The sequence below is a fragment of the Miniopterus natalensis genome, chromosome 21, assembly GCF_054644295.1.
Source record: "Miniopterus natalensis isolate mMinNat1 chromosome 21, mMinNat1.hap1, whole genome shotgun sequence".
In the NCBI taxonomy this organism is placed as follows: domain Eukaryota; kingdom Metazoa; phylum Chordata; class Mammalia; order Chiroptera; family Miniopteridae; genus Miniopterus; species Miniopterus natalensis.
This window is the reverse complement of record NC_142101.1, coordinates 13,383,129-13,405,923: the sequence shown is the minus strand read 5'-3', so window position 1 is coordinate 13,405,923 and position 22,795 is coordinate 13,383,129. Positions and strand designations below refer to the sequence as shown.

General features: G+C 41.0%; 1 protein-coding gene and 1 pseudogene across 5 annotated transcripts in view; one reads left to right on the top strand and one right to left on the bottom strand.

Annotated features, from left to right (window-relative positions):
• Positions 1–2,725: 2,725 nt before the first annotated feature.
• LOC107543587 (U2 small nuclear ribonucleoprotein B'' pseudogene) lies at positions 2,726–3,468 on the top strand (annotated as a pseudogene).
• Positions 3,469–4,268: 800 nt separating this feature from the next.
• The window catches only part of NVL (nuclear VCP like), a 44,215-nt gene continuing 25,688 nt past the window's right edge, over positions 4,269–22,795 (bottom strand). Inside the window, exons 18-24 of one of the 5 annotated variants that reach the window (XR_015716291.1) lie at positions 20,944–21,043; positions 14,601–14,707; positions 14,124–14,200; positions 11,575–11,663; positions 11,129–11,199; positions 6,176–6,320; positions 4,269–4,921 (exon numbers count right to left, since the gene is read on the bottom strand). Coding sequence is in view for 4 of the 5 variants with exons in the window: in XM_016221203.2 (XP_016076689.2) it covers positions 6,276–6,320; positions 11,129–11,199; positions 11,575–11,663; positions 14,124–14,200; positions 14,601–14,707; positions 20,944–21,043 (489 nt within the window). In the remaining variant the exon portion in view is untranslated. Of the gene's footprint in view, positions 4,922–5,024; positions 6,321–11,128; positions 11,200–11,574; positions 11,664–14,123; positions 14,201–14,600; positions 14,708–20,943; positions 21,044–22,795 lie in introns of those variants that run through there. The other 4 variants (XM_016221203.2, XM_016221202.2, XM_016221201.2 and 1 more) reach the window with 4 other exon arrangements.

Below are 22,795 nucleotides of genomic sequence, written 5' to 3'. Positions count from 1 at the left end.
AGAGAAACATCAATGTGAGAGCGTAACACCAATCGGCTGCCTCCCACATGTTCCTTACTGGGGATTGAGCCCACGACCCGGGCATGTGCTCTTGACCTGGAATCAAACCAGCAACCTCATGGTGCATGGGACAATGCTCAGCCAACTGAGCCACACTTGCATTTCTTTTTAATTGTCTTACCTATGTGTGGGTCTCTAAAAAAAACACCATTGTTTCATTATGAAAAGCTGAGCAGCAAGAGCAAACCTCCCTTTGCAGGGCAAGGGGGACACTGTCCCCATTGGACGCATGGTGCCCCAAGGCAGCCTGAGCAGGGTCTGGCTTCAGCTTCCCTTAGGGTTGACCAGGGCCCCTCTGAGGGCAGGTGGCAGGGCGCAGTGTGAACCAGGTGCCACTTGTCCAGCAGACACGAGATCAGAGGGAGTGGGTTGCTCTGGCGTTTCTGCCTCCACACTCACCCTGGCTGCTGGAGGCTGGAAAAGCAGCTGTGTCTGAAGTGGAATCAGTGTTTCCAGGTGCTCTGGGAAGCAAAGTGTGAACTTCAGTGAACCAACAGAACCAGGCACACGTTGGACATTGTCTTCATGTTCAAAAGACCGCAGAACGGTCGGCTATAGGGCTATGTGACTATAACCCTTAACACGTCCGTTTTCTGAGTCACTGCTGTAGCCTGGACTGGTGGCCCTGTTGGTCTGGGGCAAAGCCATCCTCCCCAAGGGCCCTGTACCCTCCCTCCTGTGCGGGACCCCTCTGTTCTGTGTGTTTCTTTTTCCTTGGTTTACACACACCCTCACTTTGCTGGGATGTTCTGATCTGGACTCAGTAGAAATGATCCAAGTGGACAGAGTCTCAGAAAACAGGGAGGGCCAAGAATGGAGCCTGGCACTTAGGTTTGCCCTGACACATGCTTGGAAGGTCATCAGGAAGAAGTGAACAGAAAACCCGAGGCCCTGGGCACAGGTGCAGATATTGGGGGTGAGGGTGAGGGTGGGGTGGTGCAACGCTGGTGCAACCAGAATTTTAAGGCCTGGAACCTGGACATAAAGCCTGGGCAGGGGGGCTCCCATCACGGCAGCATGTTAGCCTCACAGGACACTGCAAGTTGTTTCTGGGTGCTGAGGAGGCTGGGGATGCAGGAGGCAGCGAGTCCTCATGGCTGGCAGTTCTCTCCCTCTCCAGGGGCTGACCAGACATGCCTCTGTTTCTCCCAACTTCAAAGTTTACTGATTGGCTGCTGTGTAGGTTTCTGATACTAGTTGGTTGAGTTCAAGGAAAAGAAACATATACACTACCTAACAAAGATGGTTATTACTACAAGTCACATGTAATGTAGGCAGAACAGTTTAGTGGTTCCCCAGGAGACGTTGACACAGAAGTCCACTTCCTGCCAAAGAAGCCAGGAGGATGTGAAAAATGGCAAACGCTTTAGCGTGAACAGTCTTGAGTTTGAATCCCCAGATGCCATTTAGCTGTGTGACCAAGGACAAGCTGCTTAACCTCTCTGAGCCTCAGTTTTCTCAAATGTAAAATGAAGATACTGTATGTCTAGCTGATATATTAGGAAGATCATGTTTATAAATCCACCTTCCTCTTCTTCCCCATCCCATGCCACCTGTGCCATGCAGGGTGTAAACTAAAGTGGGCACACATAAGTTCATTTTTTGTTTGTTTGCTTTAACCTTCACCCAAGGACATGCTTACAGAAAGGAAGAGAGAAAGAGAGAGGGAGAGAGAGAGAAAGAGAGAGCGACATACATTGATGTGAGAGAGAAACATCTACCAGTTGCCTTCCATATGTGCCTCTAAAGGGGATTGAACCTGAAACCTAGGTGTGTGCCCTGACCGGGAATCAAACCAGCAACCTTTCGGTGCACAGGATGACACTCAAGCAACTGAGCCACTCCAGCCGGGTAATAAGTTCATTTTTAATAAATGAATCTAAGATGGACTACAAACTATAATCCATTAAAGGATTAGAGATTCTGAACATTCCTTCCACATCCAAGTTCTTAGAGAGCTGAGAACAAAAAAGACAATTTTTAAAAAGCCCGCATGAAGTAGGTGCTCAGAAGTGTTTGCTGAATCAATTAGCTTCTGATCCCATTTTCAGAGAGGACTTTTTAATTAAATAAACAGATTTCCTTATATGTTACAAAGCAGCATTTCTAGAGCTCCCTGAACTAAGCTATTTCCCTCACTCAGTGGCTCAGCTTGTAAAGTTTTCAGTTATTGTGAAATTTGTCTATCTTTCTGCAATATTAATTTCAAGAAAGTCCAAGCCAGTGAAGCTAGCTGGGGTATGAAAAGAAGAACCCATTGTCTACTTACCAGGCTCACTCCTGGTCAGGCAGCGTAGGAGAGCAGGTTTTCCTGTCCGGTGCAAAAGGAGAAGGTAATTAGAATTTCAGTTGTAATAAATACATATAATCTCCCCTTTAAAGCTTTTGTTCTGGAGAATGCTCTTGTAGGCCAAGCTCTTAGGAAACAGTTTAATTTGGGCATAGCCAGGGAAAAGTATTGCTAAAGGGACTCCAGGAGTAACTGAATACCAGAGGACGCCCCACCTCCAAAGCTTTGCTGGTTTCTCTTTAGGGAGCTGTGAAGTCCCAGTTTGGTAGGTACCTGGGGCAGAAACAACGTAAAGTCTCCATCAAATCCCCCAACGTTCAGTTCTTATGGGATATCGCAACAGCCTCTGGCTATCTGAACAGCTTAGCCCAAAAGATGGCTATCAGACCAAACCATGCCATTTATATCAACAACGTGAATGACAAAGTTAAGAAGGAATTGAAGCGATCCCTGCATGCCCTGTTTTCTCAGTTTGGCCTTGTGGTAGCTATTGTGGCTTTAAAGACCATGAAGATGAAGGGCAAGCCTTTGTTGTACTTAAAGAACTGGGGCCCTGGCCGGTTTGGACTGAAGGGTCGCGGGTGTGATTCCGGCCAAGGGCACATGCCTCAGTTGCAGTAGGCAACCAGTCAATGTCCCTCTCTCACATCAATATTTCTCTCTCTCCCCCTTCCACTCTCTTTGAAAAGCAATGGAAAAAATATCCATCCAGTACACAAAACCAGATTCTGATTTGATATCTAAAATGTGGGGCATCTTTGCTGAGAAAAAAGGCAAAACTGTGGGACGGACAGTGATGACAGCAAAGAAGATGCCTGGCCAGGGAGCACCATTCAGCTAACACTCGAGGAACTGCAACGCCAGATCCTCAGGGCCCTGATTACCCTTCAAACTCTATTTTATTCCTTAATAATTTACCAGGAGAAACTAATGAGATGATGTTATCCATGCTACTTAATCAGTTCCCTGGTTTCAAGGAAATACGTTTGGTAGCCGGGAGGCATGACATTGCAGTTGTTGAATTTGAAGGCGATGGACAGCCTGGAGCTTCCAGGGAAGCTTTACGAGGATTTAAGGTCCCACTGCCCTGTGCCATGATCACCTATGCCAAGAAATAACATTTGGGATAGTTCTTTAAAGGACTTAGTGTTACTTATAGTGTTTGTTTTGATAACATTTGGTCAGGCCATTTTAATAGTTGGGGGTGGGGAGAAGTGAAAGTGAAATTTTTGTGTAGGTTTTAAAAAAGTATCATCTTTCTTTAGCCTCAGTGAACTATGAAAAGTGAAGGCCTTAATTTTGTACAATAAACTTTTTTTTTTTTTTTTTAACATCGATGTGAGAAACATACCCTCCTGCATGTCCCCTACTGGGGGATCAAACCTGCAACCCAGGCATGTGTCCTGAGTGGCAATCAAACCAGCAACCTTTTGATGTATGATACGATGCTCAACAGAGCCACATTGGCCACGGTGACAATAAACTTTCATTAAAAATAAAATCTCCCCAATGCTAATTGTGCTTTGTGCCATTAGGCGATTCAGTTGTGTTATTAAAAAGTTTTGTTTTGTTCTTATGTGTCAAGTGCTATAGATGTCAAAATGAGTAGGGACTCCATCACGGAGAAGCTCAATCTGGTACATAAATAGAGCTGATCTAACGTAAGAGCCACAGTCCAGGACAGCACAACAGGCAGAGGGAGGGACAGGGAAACTTCTCAGGAAGTGGCATTTCAAGCCAGGAAATGGGCTCTGTGTTTGGTGGTAGGCAGGATGCATTCTGGGTAGTGGGGACATTGTGAGTAAAGGCTGAGAGAACATGGGGCTTCATGGGAATGGCAATAAACCCACTTGGGGGAAAGGCAGTGGGACAGGTGCTAAGGAGGGTTGATATCAGATCGCAAAAGTCCACGTGTAGTTAGGCTGAGTTTAGGCCGTTAAGCTGAGTAAAGGCAGCCCTGCTTGTGTGTGTGAGATGGGAACAGGAGATGAGCTAGGAGGCCAAGTACATGTTAGGAAAGGTGGTGACGGCCCGAACTAGGTCAGTGTCTGTTGGAACAATAGAAGGGACAGATGTCAGACACATTTCTAAATAGTAAATGACTGGTTACCAGCAGAACTGATGATGATTCTTGAGTTGTAGCTTGGGCGATGAGTTCTGTGCGAGGAAGTGCGGGTGTTAGCAAAGAGGAGGGATGGAAGCTGATGAATTTGGGTCTTTCCAGCTTAAGACTTACTGTGCTCTTGAAAGATGGAATGTCCTTGGCTGTAAGACAACGTGGACTTTTCACCGCCACACCTAAGAAAAAGTTCTTTGGAACAAATGTTGCTGTCTCCCTCCTCTTCTCAGGGGTGAGCACTACCTGCCAGTGTGGCTGGACTGCCCCGTCCACATGCTAAGGAAACACACAGACGGTTTTAATTCTCTCTTCAGTCGTGATCATCTATCTCTTGGACACAGCCCAGATATGCTTTTTCTTTCGGTGCTGCGTCCTCTGCGGCCCTGTGCACCCTTCTCTCCACTGGGCCTTGTCATACTCTGTTTAGATGTTTGTATCCTTCTGTGAACTCCCTGAAAAAAAGGACTGTCTTATTTACCTGATTTGCTTTTATGTAGTAATGCTTTCCCCATTTTATCAATGACATTCTTAAAAGTAGCATAACTGGGGGTGGTGAACACACCATACAGTATACAGATGTGTTGTAGAATTGTCTACCTGAAACCTGTAGAATTTTGTTAACCAGTATCACCCCAATAAATTCAATAAAAGGAAAAAAAATTTAATATGAAAAAAAAAGCGTAACAATTTTTGTAGAGTGAGGTGGAGCAGAAATCTGGGAAGGAAAAAACCTAGATAACCAAACCCACCTATCCAGCCTCGGAATATACCATGAGCAACACCATGAGTGGGGAATGAGATTAGACACGACACGAATTAAACCCTTCAGGAAGCATCAGCAGGTGGTTCATCAAAGGCACCCAGAGGCCACTGTGAAGGAGCTCCCAAACCAGGGGCAAATTTGAACACCATGTAATGATTGTAATGGGTAACAACACACTGAAAACATGGTAATACTTGAGTTTGATGAGAAATAGACTATTTATATAGTTTCCAATACTTCCTTAAGGAAAAAAGTAATCTTATAGTGCAAGAAGCTTGGCAGAACCACCTTAATCAGGTGGTCAAAGTGGACAACCTCAGGAATGGGGCAACTCGAGATAACATGCCTCTTGACAGGATGCAATGAGGACTCAGCATCACTTCATGAAACTCCTCCCAAAAGTGCATAAAGTCTCATCAGAGGAAACCTCAGAGGAATCCACATTGAGGGCCCTCTACAAAGAAGCTGCCTGCATCCTTCAGAAGTAGCCAAAGTCAAGACAGAGGAGCTGTTCCAGACTTTAAGGAAACTAAAGAGAAATAGCAACTGATAACAACAGCTAATTCTACACCGGACCCTCTGATTATGAAGGACATTATTGGGACCACTGGAGAAATGGAATGGGGCCTGCGGATGAGATGGCAGCATTGGTCACTGCCGATTCCCTGACTCTGATGGTGGGTCATGCAGGGGAATATCTTGGTGCGTAGGAAATATACACGGAAAGTTCTTTTTACTGTAATTGCAACTTTTCCACAGTACAGTTGAGATTGTTTCAAAATAAAAATTTTATTTTAAAAAAGCATCAGTTATTTTATTTTGGCAGTTCAATTTTTTTTTTTTTCTCTTAGAGGCGGTAGGCTGTTTCCATGCAAGGTTGACCAGATGGGAAGAAATCTTCAACTCCGACTTGGCCTCGTTAATTTGAGAATAAAATGCTTACATGAGACCAAATCTGCCAAGCTGAAAGTGCCGGCTCGGAGCAGGTGGGCTTCCCTGCCAGGCTGACGCATTGGACTCCTCCATGGCCCACTGCTGGGAAATCACTGGCCAAGGGACTGCCTCAGAGCTTCATACATCACTTGATCCTGAGAAGAGACAAGAAGATAGAATATATGGAAAATATGGAGAGGTAGATAGTTTAAAAACATTTGCAGAAATTGCAAGCAATAATATGTTCTTCCATATACACAATGTTTTTGACTTTTAAAAAGTTTACTACCGCCTGGCCAGGTGTGGCTCAGTGGTTGAGCATCGACCTATGATCCAGGTGATCGAGGTTCGATTCCAGGTCCTGCACATGCCCAGGTTGTGGGATTGAGCCTCAGTTGCAGGCATGCAGGAGGCAGCCGATCAATGACTCCCATTGATGTTTCTATCTCTCTCTTTTTCCCTTCCTCTCTATGAAATCAATAAAGATATATTTAAAAAAAAAAAAAAAAGTTTACCACCATTAAATTTGGTAATCCTGAGACAAATAAAGGCAGAACAGATTTATTTCTAAGAAATCAGAACACTGAAGCACAGAAAAGAGGTAAACACTCCATTTAAGAATGAAAACCATTTCCTAGACTGCACTTAAGGTTGGCACCTCTGGTTTGGAAGATAATTTTTAAAAATAAACTACATATTTATTTCAGTGATTTTTCAAGTACCTCTCAAACGGTTTCAAAGGTGAACATAAAATATAACCTCCTACTCACTATGGACATTTCCAGAAGTTAAATGCTTAAGGTTTAAAGATGTCTGACTACCAAAGATGGTAAAAGGATACACCAGAATCAAGCAGCATCGCTAAGACTACATGCAGCCTTCTGAGGGGTGTCTGGAATCATAGGGTCAGACAGGCTTTTAACAGAATCCATTGCCCTGTCTTTGTCCTGCAGCCAATACCTTCTCATAAGCAAAAGCTACTTGCAAACCATTATGTAACATCGATGGACCTGAGTGCCCAGATTAGTAGGTATCTATGTGCATCTGTGGTAGCGCTTACCTACCATACAACTCTTAATTGCTCATAAAGATTAGGAACCATGTTTTCTGTGATTTTATATCTTGTGAATCTGGCACAGTGTCTGGCGTATTTACAGTAGGTACATGGTAAATGTTTATGGATAGATGGAAGAATGGGATCTTAGGCAACCCGTTAATACTTCGGGTAGGGGGAGGTTTTTCTCTCATACATGTCAACATGACAGAAATAATCATGCAAATGGATGAACCATGTAACCCTGGGTGTGAAGAAGAGAATCACAGTGCTCTGGCTGGTGGGTGTGAAAAACACTAAATCAACAAGTTAACAAAACAGGAGTTTCTATGGTGTGGTGTTTACAGGGGACAGAAAAAACTGTAGTTTATGTTTAAGTGAGGTTGGCTTCCTGACAGTGGAACAATGCCATGTAGGCGGAGTAAAAAGACTATAATTTGAGATAATAAATACGTGGGGAAATAATCTCAAGCTTTCAGCATTTATTAATAGTTAACCTAGCCTCAGGTCACTGGTGAGCAGTTAGTCCTGAAAAAACCAAACCAGCAGAATAAGTTATGCTCTGCTGGTCTGTGCAGTGACACATTCTGGACGAGAGGATTCCACCTTGCTGAGCACAGCTGAAGTGGATGGCACATCTGAAATGAACATTCTGAATTCTAAAAAGCAACTGGCAAAAAAGAGCCCATCTTATTTGCTGGGCTAGCTATCATAACAAATTGCCAGCCTATTAAGTCTCCTTTGGACCACAATAGGACATAGCCTCTCACTAGAAAATAGGATAGGAACTACCAGGTTGGTACCGCCAGAGTGGGAGTAGATGAGGGACACACGTAGAGACTCAGCAAAAATGTTGCTCACTGTCCTCACTTCTCACCCTCAACTAGTTATGGAGGAATAACTGGGTCAGGTGACCAATGTCCGCATTTGGACTCTAAACTAGACCCTACTGTTACATCAACCAATTGCTGGACACCAAATCCACCTTACATGCTATTACTATCCAACCCCAAATTCAGCATCATGTGGCACCTGGGAAACAGCTGCTCCAAGGAAAGAGAGGTACCAGCTAGATTCGCCTGGCTGAGAACAGGCCTCACATTTCAGAGCTAGAGACTAGCTCTGCAGACTCTGGGACAGAACTCACATACCTTTCTTCTTTCTTTTTCCGTTAGACATCTCCCGATCATCTATTTAATGTTAACTCACTTCAGAGGAATCGCTATTTCTCTAAGTATGTCTGAGAGGCTAGATAGCCACACGGAAAAAAGTAATCATGACTTCTACCTCACATCAAACTCAATAATTAATTTGAGATGAATTATAGACCTTTACATAAAAAAATAGAAGTATAAAACGTGTAGAAAAAAACAAAGGAGGCCATTTTTGCCAACATGGGATAGTCAGGATTTCTTATAACAGAAACACACAAACTATAAAGGGAAAATGATAAGCTGGACTTCATCTGAATTTAAATTTCTGTTCCTCAAAAGATGCCTTTAGAAAACAAAAGGTAAACAGCAGACGGGGAGCAGAAGCCCTCCACCTGTGCACGCGATAAACGACCTCAATCCAGGATAAACTGAGAACCTGCATGGCCTAATGAAAAAGTAATTCAATTTTTTAAGAGCAAAAGGTAAGGACATGAAATAAGATGCCCAGATGACCAACAAACATGACAATGTGCTCAGTGTGTTAGCCATTAGGAAATGCCCATTCAACCCACAATGGGGTGTCACTTCACACCCAGGAGAATGGCTAAAAATGAAAAGATGAAACAATACGCAAGTGCTGGTGAGACAGTGGAGCAAACAGGAGCTCTCCTAAAGCTACTTAGGAAAAAAGGTTGGCAGTTTCCTTCAGAGTTAAACATACACTTACCATAACACCCAGCAACTCCTCCCCGGGTTACTCGAGAAATAAACACAACACACACACACTCTCAGGACACCTTTCTTCATTAAAACCACTAGAAACAACTCAGATGTCCATCAGCACGTGAGAGGATAAGCACACTGTGGTAGGTGCATGTAATGGAAAACTACTCAGCAAGGGAAAGAACCAACTAACTGAAAAACACAACATCGGGCATGAATCTCAGAAACACTGCAGTAGCGAAGGCAGCCAGATAGAAATAAGCGTATCTGTGCAATTCCATTTGTACAAAGTTCTGAAACAGGCAGTGAAGGTGAGGACAGAAGTCAGCTCCGTGGCCAGCCACAGGGACGCTTGGGAAGGACTGACGACCACAAAGGCACACAGACTTTCGGAAGTGATGATCATGCTCCCTCTATATTGACTGCGGTGCTGGTTACATTTGTTAAAATGTACGGAACTGTACTTGTGCAAATTAAATTTCAATTAAAAATACTGTTAGAGGATGAGAGTGGCAAATGTGAAGCTATGCCACTATGCCCTCACTCTTGAAAAGCCACAAAACTCAGGCTAGAAGAAAGTTTCAAATTAAAAAAATTTTTAATAACTAAATTTTTGAGAGTACACTTACAGAACTAGTTTCCTGTTGATCAAAATGAAAAGTGCCAGTAATATTAACTGTCAAACTATGTATGATTTGATTAATAAGACTGTTTTATTCAAAGATGTCCAGTGAAATAAAAACAATATACAGTATAAAAACAGGCAGTGAGGGTGAGAAGTCAGCTCTGTGGCCAGCCACAGGAGCTGATATACAAAAATGCCTACGAGGCCAAGGCCGACTACTGTTTCTCCAAATAGGGTGACAGACTCAGCAGACTCTCACTTCCCTGTAGCTGAAGAAGTAGTAACTCATGGGCCTAAAGTTACCACCACCAGCCCAAACTTCTTAACTGGTTCTTTTAGTTAAAGGATGGTCAACTAACTTAGAGCTTTAGACCAAGACTGGAGGCACTGAAACAGCAATCCATTTCATATAACTGTCTGGACTTTGACTTGGAGTTTTCTTTTTAATTTTTATTTATTGATTTTTTGAGAGGGAGGGGAGAGGGGGGAGAAAGAGAGAGAGAGAGAAACATTAATTTGTTGTTCCACTTATTTATTCACTCATTGGTTGATTCTTGTATGTGCCCTGACCAGAGATTGAACCTGCAACCTTGGCCTATTGGGACAATGCTCTAACCAAGCCACCCAGCCAGGGCTGAATTAGTTTTTCCATCAATAATCACAATGAGAAACACAGCAATCCATTTCATGTAACAGCTTGGACTTTGACTTACCGTTTTCAATCAATAATCATAATGAGAAATACTGAGCCTGGGTAATAAAGGGCTAACGATTTAAAGGAAGTTGTAGTAGAGTCCATGAACATGTTCTCATGGCTAAGGCATATTACAGTTCTAGAAGACCAGAAACAAAAGATATCCAAGTGAACAAAACTTATCACAACAGTATCCAACCCAGGCATTTCTCAGGGCTGGGTATTTTCCTGCCAATTCTCTTTTTAAGTGTCAGGCTACCGGACTTCACTGAATAGCAACAGTTTTAATTTACTACAAACAACGCCCCAACAAAGAAACAACACATAAAACCTGGCATTTTATGCAAGAAAAAGTAAAAATGATTTTTTAAACCTTTTTCTGACCTTATGGTGAAGATATTTTTACTTTCCTGAAACTTATGGGTAAGTCCCTAGTGCTTAGTTTGAATAGTCTAGGTCCAAGAAGATAAGAAGCTATTTATTAAAAAGGGTGCAGTAAGTCAAATACTTGAATGAGACTGATTAAGAATCCTGAGACTGAGGAAACAAACACAAGAGGTCATTCATTGTCTGTGCTTCAGTCTCTAAGAAATACCCAAAATTAAATCTCAAGACTACTCCCACAAAGGCAATCGTTGTGCTTGTTTTCATGAGTTCGTATCTATTGGTCTACATTCTAGCCTCTTTCCTCTATCCATTTAGAAGTTTCTTACCTTTTTTGATATAGATGATTTTACTTTCTTGAAAGCTTCTTCAAAGTGCTTCTGACTGATCCTGAGTTCACCTGCGGAGCAAATGCACAAACATATACATCTGGGTAAAGTATGCTAGTCGTGATTTATGACATAACTTCTAACTCTTGTGATTTATAATTTATAACTTGAGAGACTTCTAAGCATTAAAGGAGAACTTGCCTAAACCTAAGCATTTGTCTAACACGTTTGTTAGAGGTCACCAAGTAACTTTGCTATCATTATAACTGTCAGCCATAGAGGTTACATAATATTCTGAAAGGTCTCTAAAGCTCTCATCAGAAAATACCAGTATTAATATCACAAATAAGAGGTGCTAGAAAATGATCACATTTCAGGTGAACAGTGGTTTTAGGTGTCTAGAGTGGTAATTGATTAGAACTGAGGGACTCTAAAGAGCATTGTACCTTTTTCGTTTCCACTTTTCTGTTTTGCCATTTCCTGTCTCAGGGCACAGAGAGAAGCTTCCCGCACCAAAGCAGAGAGATCTGCGCCCCTGTAATAAAAGAAGCATTCTTATTTATTTATTTTTAGATACTATTTAGACCAGAAAGAAGCCTGAGAACAATTTTATTTTAAGTTGCACATTAAAGTCAGAAAAGAAACTGCCCAATAAAGGTGGGATAAACTAATTATAGTCTGTAGGAAAGAGCTTTTAGCTTTCATTAAAATACTTCTAACTGCCCGGCTGGGCGTGGTTCAGCGGTTGAGCATCGACCTAGGATCCAGAAGATCGGGGTTCGATTCCCGGTCAGGGCACATGCCCAGGTTGCGGGCTGGGCAGCCGATCAATGACTCTCTCATCATTGATGTTTCTATCTCTCTCCCCCCCCATACCTTTCCTCTCTCTGAAATCAATAAAGATATGTTTAAAAGAAAAAAAAAAAAAAAGCAACAAAACCACTGTTTAAAAAAATAAAATAAAATATTTCTAACTTTCAGAAGAAAGGCAATCATGTAGGAAACCATGCAAGAATCATAAACAGTCCCATGGTAATAGCTCTAGATACCCATGTTAATATAAAAAGTTTAGATCATCAGTAGAAAGAAACTGACACATTTACTGTGAACTTTTGTCCCTGCGGCCTGTGCTGAAGTGCTGGCCCATTCCTTGATTACCTAATGTCCAAAACAAGCCTAGATAAGACGCCATTTATGGCTCCACATTCAAAAGGGAAAAATACAAAGGCTCGGAAGCCTTTGATGCACTTGATTCAAGCTCAAGCTAAGTAGACACATCGTAAGTCACTTAAAATATGACAAGAACTAACAAGCCTTCATTTAATTATTCCTTATAATAATATGCTGAGTCTGCATGATTCTTGAGTTCATTGGAAGACAATGGTGCTGACTGGTGTTTCACAACATTACATCTTGACCAATTCTTGGTGATTCTTTGAGAAAGAGTTTGAATTTGGGACAACAACCTTATTTCCAGACATTAACCTAATTTAATATACAATGTTGATAATCCACATAATATACAAAATTAAAGACCCACAGAGTTTAAATTATTAACTGAATCCAGTGTTTCTGTTGTAAAGCATTAGGGTTGTAACATTATCTAATAATTACACACACGCTGGGCTAGTCATTCCTTTCCTTAGCTGAAGGCTGTAGTATTATAGTGTCTCTCAAACTGTGCAGTTCTAACATGGTTTGGCATTAAAACACAAAATGTACGCCATTCAACCTGAATTCTAACACCCTATGTGATGTAATCCAAAAGATTTGGCCCACGGTGAATTCTGCCATCAAAGCTGCCTCCATTACTCAGAGAAAATCTTTTCTGCAAGCTATAAACTACTCACTTAAGTCTCTTTTTTTCCGTAGTGGTAAGTTCACTTAATTACAGACTGGTACAGATTTGATTCCCAACTAGGGGAGAGGTCCACTCTCCTTAAAGGGAAGGAGGATATTTGCCCATCACCACCACTGCTGACTTCCCCTTCACTGAGACAATCCCTGCTTTCTTAAATGAGCCAAGGTTATTGACCAGAGCGGGATCTCTCTCATGTGAGTAGGAACAAATATTGACACTCAGAGCCCTAAAGGTCCATATATTAAAAAACTGGAGATAAAACTTTGTCTCTGACCACACTCCCTAAAAATAATCAGCATGGTTTCAAGTGAAGTCATATTGATACAAGGTGGTTATGTGAAATTCTTCAACAGGGACTGGAAATAACTGAGTGCCTATGCTATCACCAGTGGGATGTGTTCCTTGGATATAAATTTACATTGCTGAATAACAGACTTCTGAAGACCTCAAAGACAAAAACCCCCTTTCTCGACTCAGCTTGGGAAAGCCCATTATTAGGCCTTGCCCTACAAGGAATATCAGGAACCCCAAGTACACTGTGGACAATCAACAGAGCTTTTCAAATAAGCCAGAGATGTCTTCCTGTTAAACTTGTTTCATTTTTTCCTGTGTGCTAAAACTGGGAAAGTTAACAAATTTCCTTGAAAACATATGAAAAAAACAACAAAAACTACTTGGCACCAGAAACATGAGCGCTGAAGGCAGAAATGTTTGACTTCCTGCCTTTACTATAGGATGTGTGGATGTTCATGCATGGATGTGCTGTGAAATAAATTCTGAGTCTTAGAAAATGAGCACTTGTGGATTATGTTCTTTCAAATGCTGAAGCACCTGAATAATTTGGCAACTGGTCACCAGTATTCTGGAAGGACAGGACAGTTTGTGATGGGCAGCAGTGGTGGTCAGGGTAGCTGAGTAACAAGAGCCAACATATGGAGGAGGCCCCACTTTAGGAATTCCTCAGAGTCTCACAGGGGGAGCTGCTCCTCTAAGGAAAGAGCAGAAGAGGCCCAGATCCCATGCTCAGTGCTCCATAGGATACCTGATCTAATCCTCCAACAACATTCTCCCTCATGTGACACTCGAGGAAACTGAGCCTCAGAGAATTAACCAACATGACACTGAGATCCTTACGAATAGCAATCACAGCGATGGTCACCAGCAATGGCTTCCAGATGCACATCTGCGTCCATTGGGGGTTTCGTGCCATTCTAAATCAGAGAGAAGAAACTATTTTTCATTGAGGGTTTAAAGACTGATACTTTTCCACATAACAGGTTCTTAATAAACAGTACTGGATACTTGACTAAATGAGTATAACTGACTCGCAGGGCAGTGTTATAAGATTTTTACTAATTTCAATTTTGAGAAATGAGGTTAAGAAGCAGGCTCTAAACTTGGGCAAGCTAAAGGCAATTTGCGCTTATGATGTTAGAAGAATTTGTCTGCAGTTGTAACAAAAACCAACCACCACCAAAAAAAAAAATCTTCCCAAAGGTGAGAAATATTTAAAGTTGCAGAAACGAAGGTGATTAGGCATCCTGAATTACTACTTGTCTGTATTTAAAATAAGAGAAATGGACACAAAAATATACCATTTCCTTTACTCACTTTTGTGATAGTTTTTAAGATGGCGAGACGATCTGCTGGGGGTGGCAAACCCACAAAGAGGGTTTTATCCAGTCGGCCTGGGCGCAGGATTGCAGGGTCAATGATATCTAGACAGGAAGGGAGAAAAGTGTCTTAAATAAAACAGGATCTAGAAGAGACACATGCAAGGGATGGATGCTCTAGGAAGTGAGAGAGGCTGGCTCAAACCCAACATCTCCATGTGAGATCCTGATCTTTTCCCATCTCCTCCCAAACAGGGCCCTACCACTGTCTTTCCCATCTTGATTACTGCCAACTCTTTCTTCCAGTTTTTCAGGTCCAACACCCGGAGTCAAGCTTGATTCTACTCTCCCACATCCACATCCAATCCATTAGCAAATCCTGTCAACTCTATGACACAGTATGTTCAGATTGTTTCCACATCCCCAGGCATCACCTGGTACAAACAAACAACATCTTGCAGTTAGATTAGTTCCATTTCTCAACTGGTTCCCTACCTAATTGTGTCAATGACAGAATTTCAGGTTAAAGTCAAGATATTAATTCTTACATTTGCAATGAGAAAGTCACCAACAACCCCAAAGCATTAAAGACAAAATGCATTCACTCACAAAAGAGACGGATGCCTAAAGAGGAACACCCCTTCATATCAAGAAACAACCTAAATGTCCACCAACTGGTGAATAAATAAAATGTGGTGTATCCACACTAGGAAATATTTTCCAGAAATAAAAAGAAGTGATGTCTATACATTCCACAACTTGGGTAAACCTGAAAACATCACTTAAAGTGAAAGAAGCCAGGCACAGTAGCCCACATACTGTACAATTCCATTTACATAAAATATCCAGAATAGGGAAATCTATGAAGACGGAATGTAGACTAGTGGTTGCCCAAGGCTGCAGGTGGGGGGAAGGATGGGGAGTGACTGCTAACAGACACAAATTCTTTTTAGGGTGATGGAAATGTTCTAAAGTTAGATTGTTGGGATGGCTCTACAACTCTGTAAATATACTCAAAACCACTGAATTGCATGCTTTTTTTTTAAATGGGTAAAATTTATGGTATATTGCGTATGTCACCAATGCTATTTTTTACAAAAATTGGATCTTCAGACTAACAAAAGACTCTATGTCCAGTGAAAATTACTATAAGATCAGACAGCCTTCATGAAACAGAAGTAGGTCTCGTCTATGATTCATTAAACAAATAGTTACTGAGTTCTACTATGTACCAGGGTACCTAGAAGTCAGCAGAGGTGATGCCAGGGCCTAAGTTAATTTTAAAAGGGCAGTACTGTGCCAAAGGGCAAAATATACAGGCCTGACTATGGCATCAAGTCAGTGTTCAACTGGCTTCAAGGAGCATTCAACCATGATCCACGGCCATTCAGACTAGATAGGTGAGGGAACACATTTCACTTGGAACTTAAGTGGCTAAATACTGAAATAAACCTTCTTTGTCAGTCATTCACGCTTTCATCTGACAAATAATTAAGGGCTTACAATGGATAGAGACCTTGAACTACAGCTATCTCTGCAATATAAAAGTGCAAATCTAATCCCTGCCCAGAAGCTTAGAAACCATAATTTACTTATTATTTTTTCAACTGAGTCATATATAGAAGGCAGAAACTCTTTCTGGATGCTCAATTGCTACTGAAACAGAAAGAAAAGTAATAAGCTGGAGTGGCTATCTGGGTTTCATAAATTCTGTATGTTGTGCAGGAGTGATTTTAACCAGCTAGACAGGGAATTAAGTGGGAACAGGCAGTTCCTCAACTGAGAACATCCTTTACGGGAGCTGGTATATATTTGAAGAAGGGAATGCAAAGCTGTGTGTAAGAGAGATGAAAACTAGGCCATCCGTGGTCTGGATGTGATTTGTACCAGGAGCTCCATGTCCTCAGGCTGAGCACAGGGAAGTGGTTTACTTCCAGAGCAGGGTGTGGACCCTGGCACACTACACATCAGAAGAAGGCTGTCACAGTTCTTTAGAGCAACCAGAGGTAGAATGGGGAGAGGACAGTCTTTTCATTTACTTTCTAAAAACCAGTACCTCAAACATTAGGAAGAAAAATAAAGACAGAGATGGAAATAGGAGTAAAAAGGAAATTTAGAAGATCAATGCAGGAGGTTTAAGATCTACCAAGTACACACATAAAACAAATAAACAAAAAGTCACATAAAAAGAATCAGAATGACACAGACCTTTAAAGGAAAAAAGTAGTGCTTACAAATTGTGGGGGGGGGGATTTCAATTCATATTCTATACCCTGCCAGGCTGCCAATCAACAATGAGAAGAGAATAAAGATAATTTCAAACATACAAAAACTCAGAAACTTTACCTCCTACATGACCTTTCCTAGAAAAGCCACTGAAAAATAAGTTCTAGCAAAATGAGAGCGTAAACCAAGAGAGAGTTAAGATCAGAAACAAAGGGCAAAACAAAGGGCAAAAGGAAAGCAGCAAAGTCCTGAAATAACAGCTGTTTCTACCACAGACCACAGACCTAGAAGGCAGCCAGTCCCGACTGGAGCAGGGGGGTGGAAAGCTCCAGAAGGTTACTAGAAACAAACAAACAATCAAATGAAATTGATACATCATCTAGATAAATAAAACTGACTTGTGTAACATATCTGATGAAGAATAGGAACACAGAAAAGAAAGCAAAGAAAAAAGTGAGGGTTATTGACCCTAAGAAAAACAAGGTCAAGTGAAAAGGGAAACCGAATCATAGTCTTATGCTTGGGTGAGCAGAGAGAAATATTTACATAGTCCTAAGCAATGTGAACACTGACCAGTGATTTGGCAAAGCTATGATAAAACTATACAGAAATACTGGGGGGAAAGAGTGAAGAGAACAGAAGGTGCAGGGGTGAAGCTGAGGGAGTGGAGAAAAGGTGAACACACGGTAACGATCTTCATCTACCTTAGAAAAAAGTTAATGGGCAGTGTGTGAAACTGGTAAGAAAGAACAGTTTGAACATATTATTTGAAAATATGGAGGAAATACAGAAAAAAGAGCTCAAGGAATTTCCAAGTGGTTGCCTCTGGGCAGAGGAGGGGGGGGGTTGGGTAGAGAAGACAGTTTTTGTAGTAAGCTTTGCAGTGCCATCTGGTTTCCCTGTGTGGGCTTCTCTTTCATGCCACACACTAATTGGATCTATAACCATGGAGACTTGTTACGGCCATTCTCTGAGGGAGTTAGTCAATTCACAGCAACTAAGCCACATAGAACAAACAGTGTTGAAACCTGCTCAAAACCCTCCTCTGGCTCTCCATCATGGCAGACTAAAATCCACACCCCTTGTTGCGACATAAAAGGCCCTGTGATCTCTCCATCACTGCCCCCACCACTCAGTTCACTCTGAACACAACAATGTCTTGCTGCTTCTCCAACAGGCAAAATCTGTTCTTGCCTCGGGCCTTTACACTTGTTTGCTCTCTGCCTGGAGCGCTCCTCTTCCAGACTTTTGTACCGCCTGACTCTTCACACCACTTGGGTTCATGAAATAATCACACGTCACTTCTGCTGAAGCCTCCTGGGACCATGTCTAAATTAGGATTCCGCTCCCCAGCCACCAGCCATTCTGTACCCTCCTACCTGGCTTGATTTTATTTGTCTATTATTTATCCTATGTTCCCCAGCCCCAAATCAGAATATATGCAGGCAAAGAATTTTTCTGAGTTAACCTCTGAATCGTTAACCTTTGAGTTCCCAAAGCTCAGCAGGACCAGGCATATACTCAAAAATAAATACTTGATGAATGAGAGAGTAAATGTTCTGAGACATCATTCCTACCTCCTCTTCTTTTTATCTGCGCCTTCCTGTCACCATCCTGACCAACAGAATTTGCCTGTCCTGGGTCTTGCTTTTAGGAGTGGCAGCATCCACCTTGGTCTCTTGGGATCCAGCTATCATGTAAGAAGTCAGAGTACCCAGAGAACTAGGTTAATGGAAGCCCGAGCCACATGGAGAGGCCTTGGAAGGTGACAATTAGTGTGGGGCAGAGAGACATGCCAAGTAGCACCAAGGCACCAGACATGAGGAAAGAAGCCCCCTTGGCAGGGGATTCTCTGGCCCAGTCACTCCAGTTGATGGCATGTGGGTCAGAGATGAGCCACCTGGATAAGCCCTTCCTGGATTCCTGACCTACAAAACTATGAGCAAAGCAAAAACGGCAACTTTAAGGCACTAAGTATTGCAGGAGTTTGTCAGTCAGCGATAGGTGACCAGAACATCAGTCAAGAAGGGATTTCTTAAAGCTGACCAGAAAGTAAGTTATAAACAATCCAACCAGAATGTCACAGCATAGTGTACAATGGAACAGATTGGCCTAATAAGCATGAATGCAAGTGAAAAAGATGTAAAACATCTATGTGTAAATGTAGGCAAGCCTTCAATGCTATGGGGTTTCAGATGGAAGAACAGGGATGAGTAAGGTGCAGTGGACAGGAAGACAACACTCAAGGACACTGGAAAGGTCAGAACACACATACCACATGATGATTCATCTGTCATTTGTATCACTGGTTAAACTAAACACAGACAATTATATTCAGTTCTGGGTTTTACAACTACAGACAATGTGGAGCATTATACAGAATTTCAGATGAATAGAGATCACAGGGAAAACCCACGGGGAAAAGTGATGTGCCTGGACTGTTTCGAAGGAGAGGGTTTAACGGAAACCTACTGACACTGAAGGACCTCTTATTTCCTAATCTACAGAGATTAAACTAAAAGGGTATTTACATTAAACAAACATGACCAATGATGAGTTCAAGAAAGGATAGGTTATTCCAGACAGCAGACCAAAGACTCTCTTCCTAAAATCTGTTAGAAAAGACGTGTATCTGCTTTGGAAAGGTAGGAGGTGATTCTGTCCAAATCTGAGGGACTTTCAAGGTTTCTTCTAAGAAGACTGTGATTTCATGACCTAATGACTGCTCCTATTATTACCACAAGCACTTGTGACAATGATAATTACTAAATAGCTACTTGGCACACATTGTGGGATTGCTAATATCACTTAACCTTTATGACAATCCTGCCAATTAGGTATTATCTTCATTTCCCAGATGAAGAAATGATGGTGAGCAAGATGAAGCTGCCTGGTTTATGAACATACTGATGTGTCTGGAGGGTGACACATCATGGAGAGAGCATTGAAACTACACACTCCCTCCAAGACCTACCTGTATGTGTATCCCTTATAATAAGCTGTAATTGTAAATACAGTGCTTTCCTGAATTCTATTAGTTATTCCAGTGAATTACTGAACTTGAGGGGGGTCATGCCCCTAAATCTGTAGCAGGCTGGTCAGAAAGGTGAGTGTCCTGGAGATACCTCTGTGGCTGGCATCTAAGTTGGGGGCAGTCTTAAAGAGGACTGACTCCTTAACTTGCAGGATCTGACACTAACTCCAGATGGTTAGGGTCAAAACTGAACTATAATTCACTTATCTGGTGTTAGACCAGTTGGGGTTGAAACAGAGAAGTTACTAAGATATGAAGTGCTATAGCCAGGACTCAAACTTTGTTCTGTCTGATTCCAAAGAAAGTATTTCATTATTACTAGAGTGAAAGTATAAAACATAACAATTTTCAACTTTTCATTTTACAATAAAATGGCATGTAATTCATGAAGGTTTTAGTTTTCACAGTAACTTAAATGAAATAAAAAGTTATACCAGCTTGAAAACTGGTAAGTCCAGTTAAGGAATTAAATTACCATATTACTGCTATCAGAGTTAACACAAGTATCAATGTAGGAGCAGCTATGACACAGTGGCTCATACGTATTAAACAATATGAAGAGAATTTAGGATCCATAGTAAAAGCTACCTCCGGCCCCTTTGAAGTTTTGAGACTTTTTCTAAATCCCTCTTTGAGTGCTTAAGCTTGTAAACAATTTTAAACAATAGTAAAACACAGGTATAAGGACATGGTTCCAGTATAAAACCTTAAAAAACCTATCTTCAATCTTCAGATACAATGAAGAGTCTCATTGTTGTTTCTGACAAGCTTGAGAGAAACCATAGGACGTGAATCCAGATTCAGGTTTCTGTGGTCAAAGGTGTAAGTGACATGTGTTCTCTGCCAACAAGAGAACTTTCTGAGCAGCAACACAGAAACAAAACAAAAACCCATGCAAACTAGGCAATACTGTGTTTTTTATTGTAGTTTACACAAAAGCTTTCTAAAGTTTTATTTCAACTTATGAACCCTAAAGGGATTTCCAAAATGTAATCTTCCTTTACCAGGATGCATGTAAACTGTATTGTTTCTGAATGCTGAAAGTCTTTAGATGCTTCTGTTTCATATACTTCTGTCTTACCTGGCCGGTTGGTGGCTGCCATAATAAAAACCTGTTGACGTGTTTCCAGACCATCCATCTCTGTAAGTAGCTGATTCACCACCCGGACACTTGCTCCTGTCTAAAAAGAAAGAAACAGCTCCATCAGCCCACAACAAAAATAAAAACACATCACCAATTCTTTTTTTTTGGCCATACAAAACAATACATTTGCTAATTTGAATGAAAGCTTTTGTCAAAAGAGATAACAATGATCATTTCCTGACTAGTCACTACTGTACAGCCAAGCACTGTACAAAACGTGTTCTCACCCCCATGTTTCCCCAGCAATACTCTTATTTTATCCACAGTTTAGATGGGAAACTGGCTGAGAGAGGATGCTGAGTTATTTGTTCATGGTCTCGCAGCTAGATAAGGGTAGAGATGAAACTCAAACTCAGATTTATCTGATCCCCATGTCTATGCCTCTGAGTTATTCAAAGATCCAGCAGCCACAATGAATTCCTTTTGGACAAATCTAGACTCAGCTTTTGAACACCTTGTAAGATTCCCCAGGATACCAGACGTTTCATCTGGGACACTGAGTCGTATTCTCCTTTCTGTGAAGCACACAGTACATGTAAAGCTACAGGGCAACTTCTAAGAGAAAGGTTAGGGGGTTGGTAAATAGAGACAAATCATTTAGATACAGAAATTTTTTAACTGCACAATGGAGGAAAATGAGAAAAGTGGTGCTGTGTTTCTTTTTGTTATTCATTTCCTTTCTTCAACATAAATTTTATGTATAGAGGTGGTAATGAGTTTAACACACTGATTTCTTAAAAAAAAAAAAAAAAAAAAAAAAAAAATTTGGCGCACCTTATCACTGCTTGGAGAAACAACACTAATGGGAGATTAATAGAATTATAATCTAGACTGAAAAAAAAAAAGGAATTACTGGGTAAAAATAAAAACAAAACATTGTCCTACCTAAGCAAGACAAAAACCTCAGAATCGATACAGGAAAAGGTAGTTAAATTTACCATATTAAAATTATAACATTGTATATAAAAAAGAAAATTAGATGACAAGACTGGGAAAAATAGTACCAACACACATAATTGGACAATGAATTAATTTCTACCACATATAAAGAGCTCCTATTAAAAAAAGAAAAGAAAAACATTTCAATAGCAAAAGGATCAAAGAACATGATTAGGCAATTTATAGAAGATGAAATATACAATCGCTGAAATCAACCTCACTGATAATCAGGGACATAAAAACTAAAATCTAATATGCTTTGCCAATAAAATTGACAAAAATTAAAAGATGGGTGTTATCCACTGTTGACAAAGTTGTAGGAAATGGTTATTTTTACACACTGTTGGTGGGGGTATATAACTGGTAGTTTATGTTAGGAATAATGATTCATATTAGGTTTCAAAATATAATGTGCATACATCTTCTACCCTAAAATTCTACCTCTAAAACTCTCACATATTCCCACATGTGCACAACATGTTATAAGAATGTTTACTATAGTTCTGTTTGTAAGAGAAATAGCTGGAAACAATGTAAATGTTCAAAACGGGGGAATTATAAATTCTATATCCAGACTGTGGAATATTTATGCAAGTTAAAAAAATAAAGTCATTAAGTGCATGGGGAAATCATCAAGATAGAATAACCAGTTATATAAAAAAGTCTAAAAAATACATATTTTTCAGTTTATGGAAAACGTTCTTGAGTGACAAATACTAAACACTAAATTGCTAGTATAAGTAACCCCTCCAAGAAGAATGACAGGGAAGAGAATGAGAAGGCCTTCACTCTCCTTATGTGTGTATCCATTTCAATTCTCACAAGTATACATTCATATACAACTTGTACA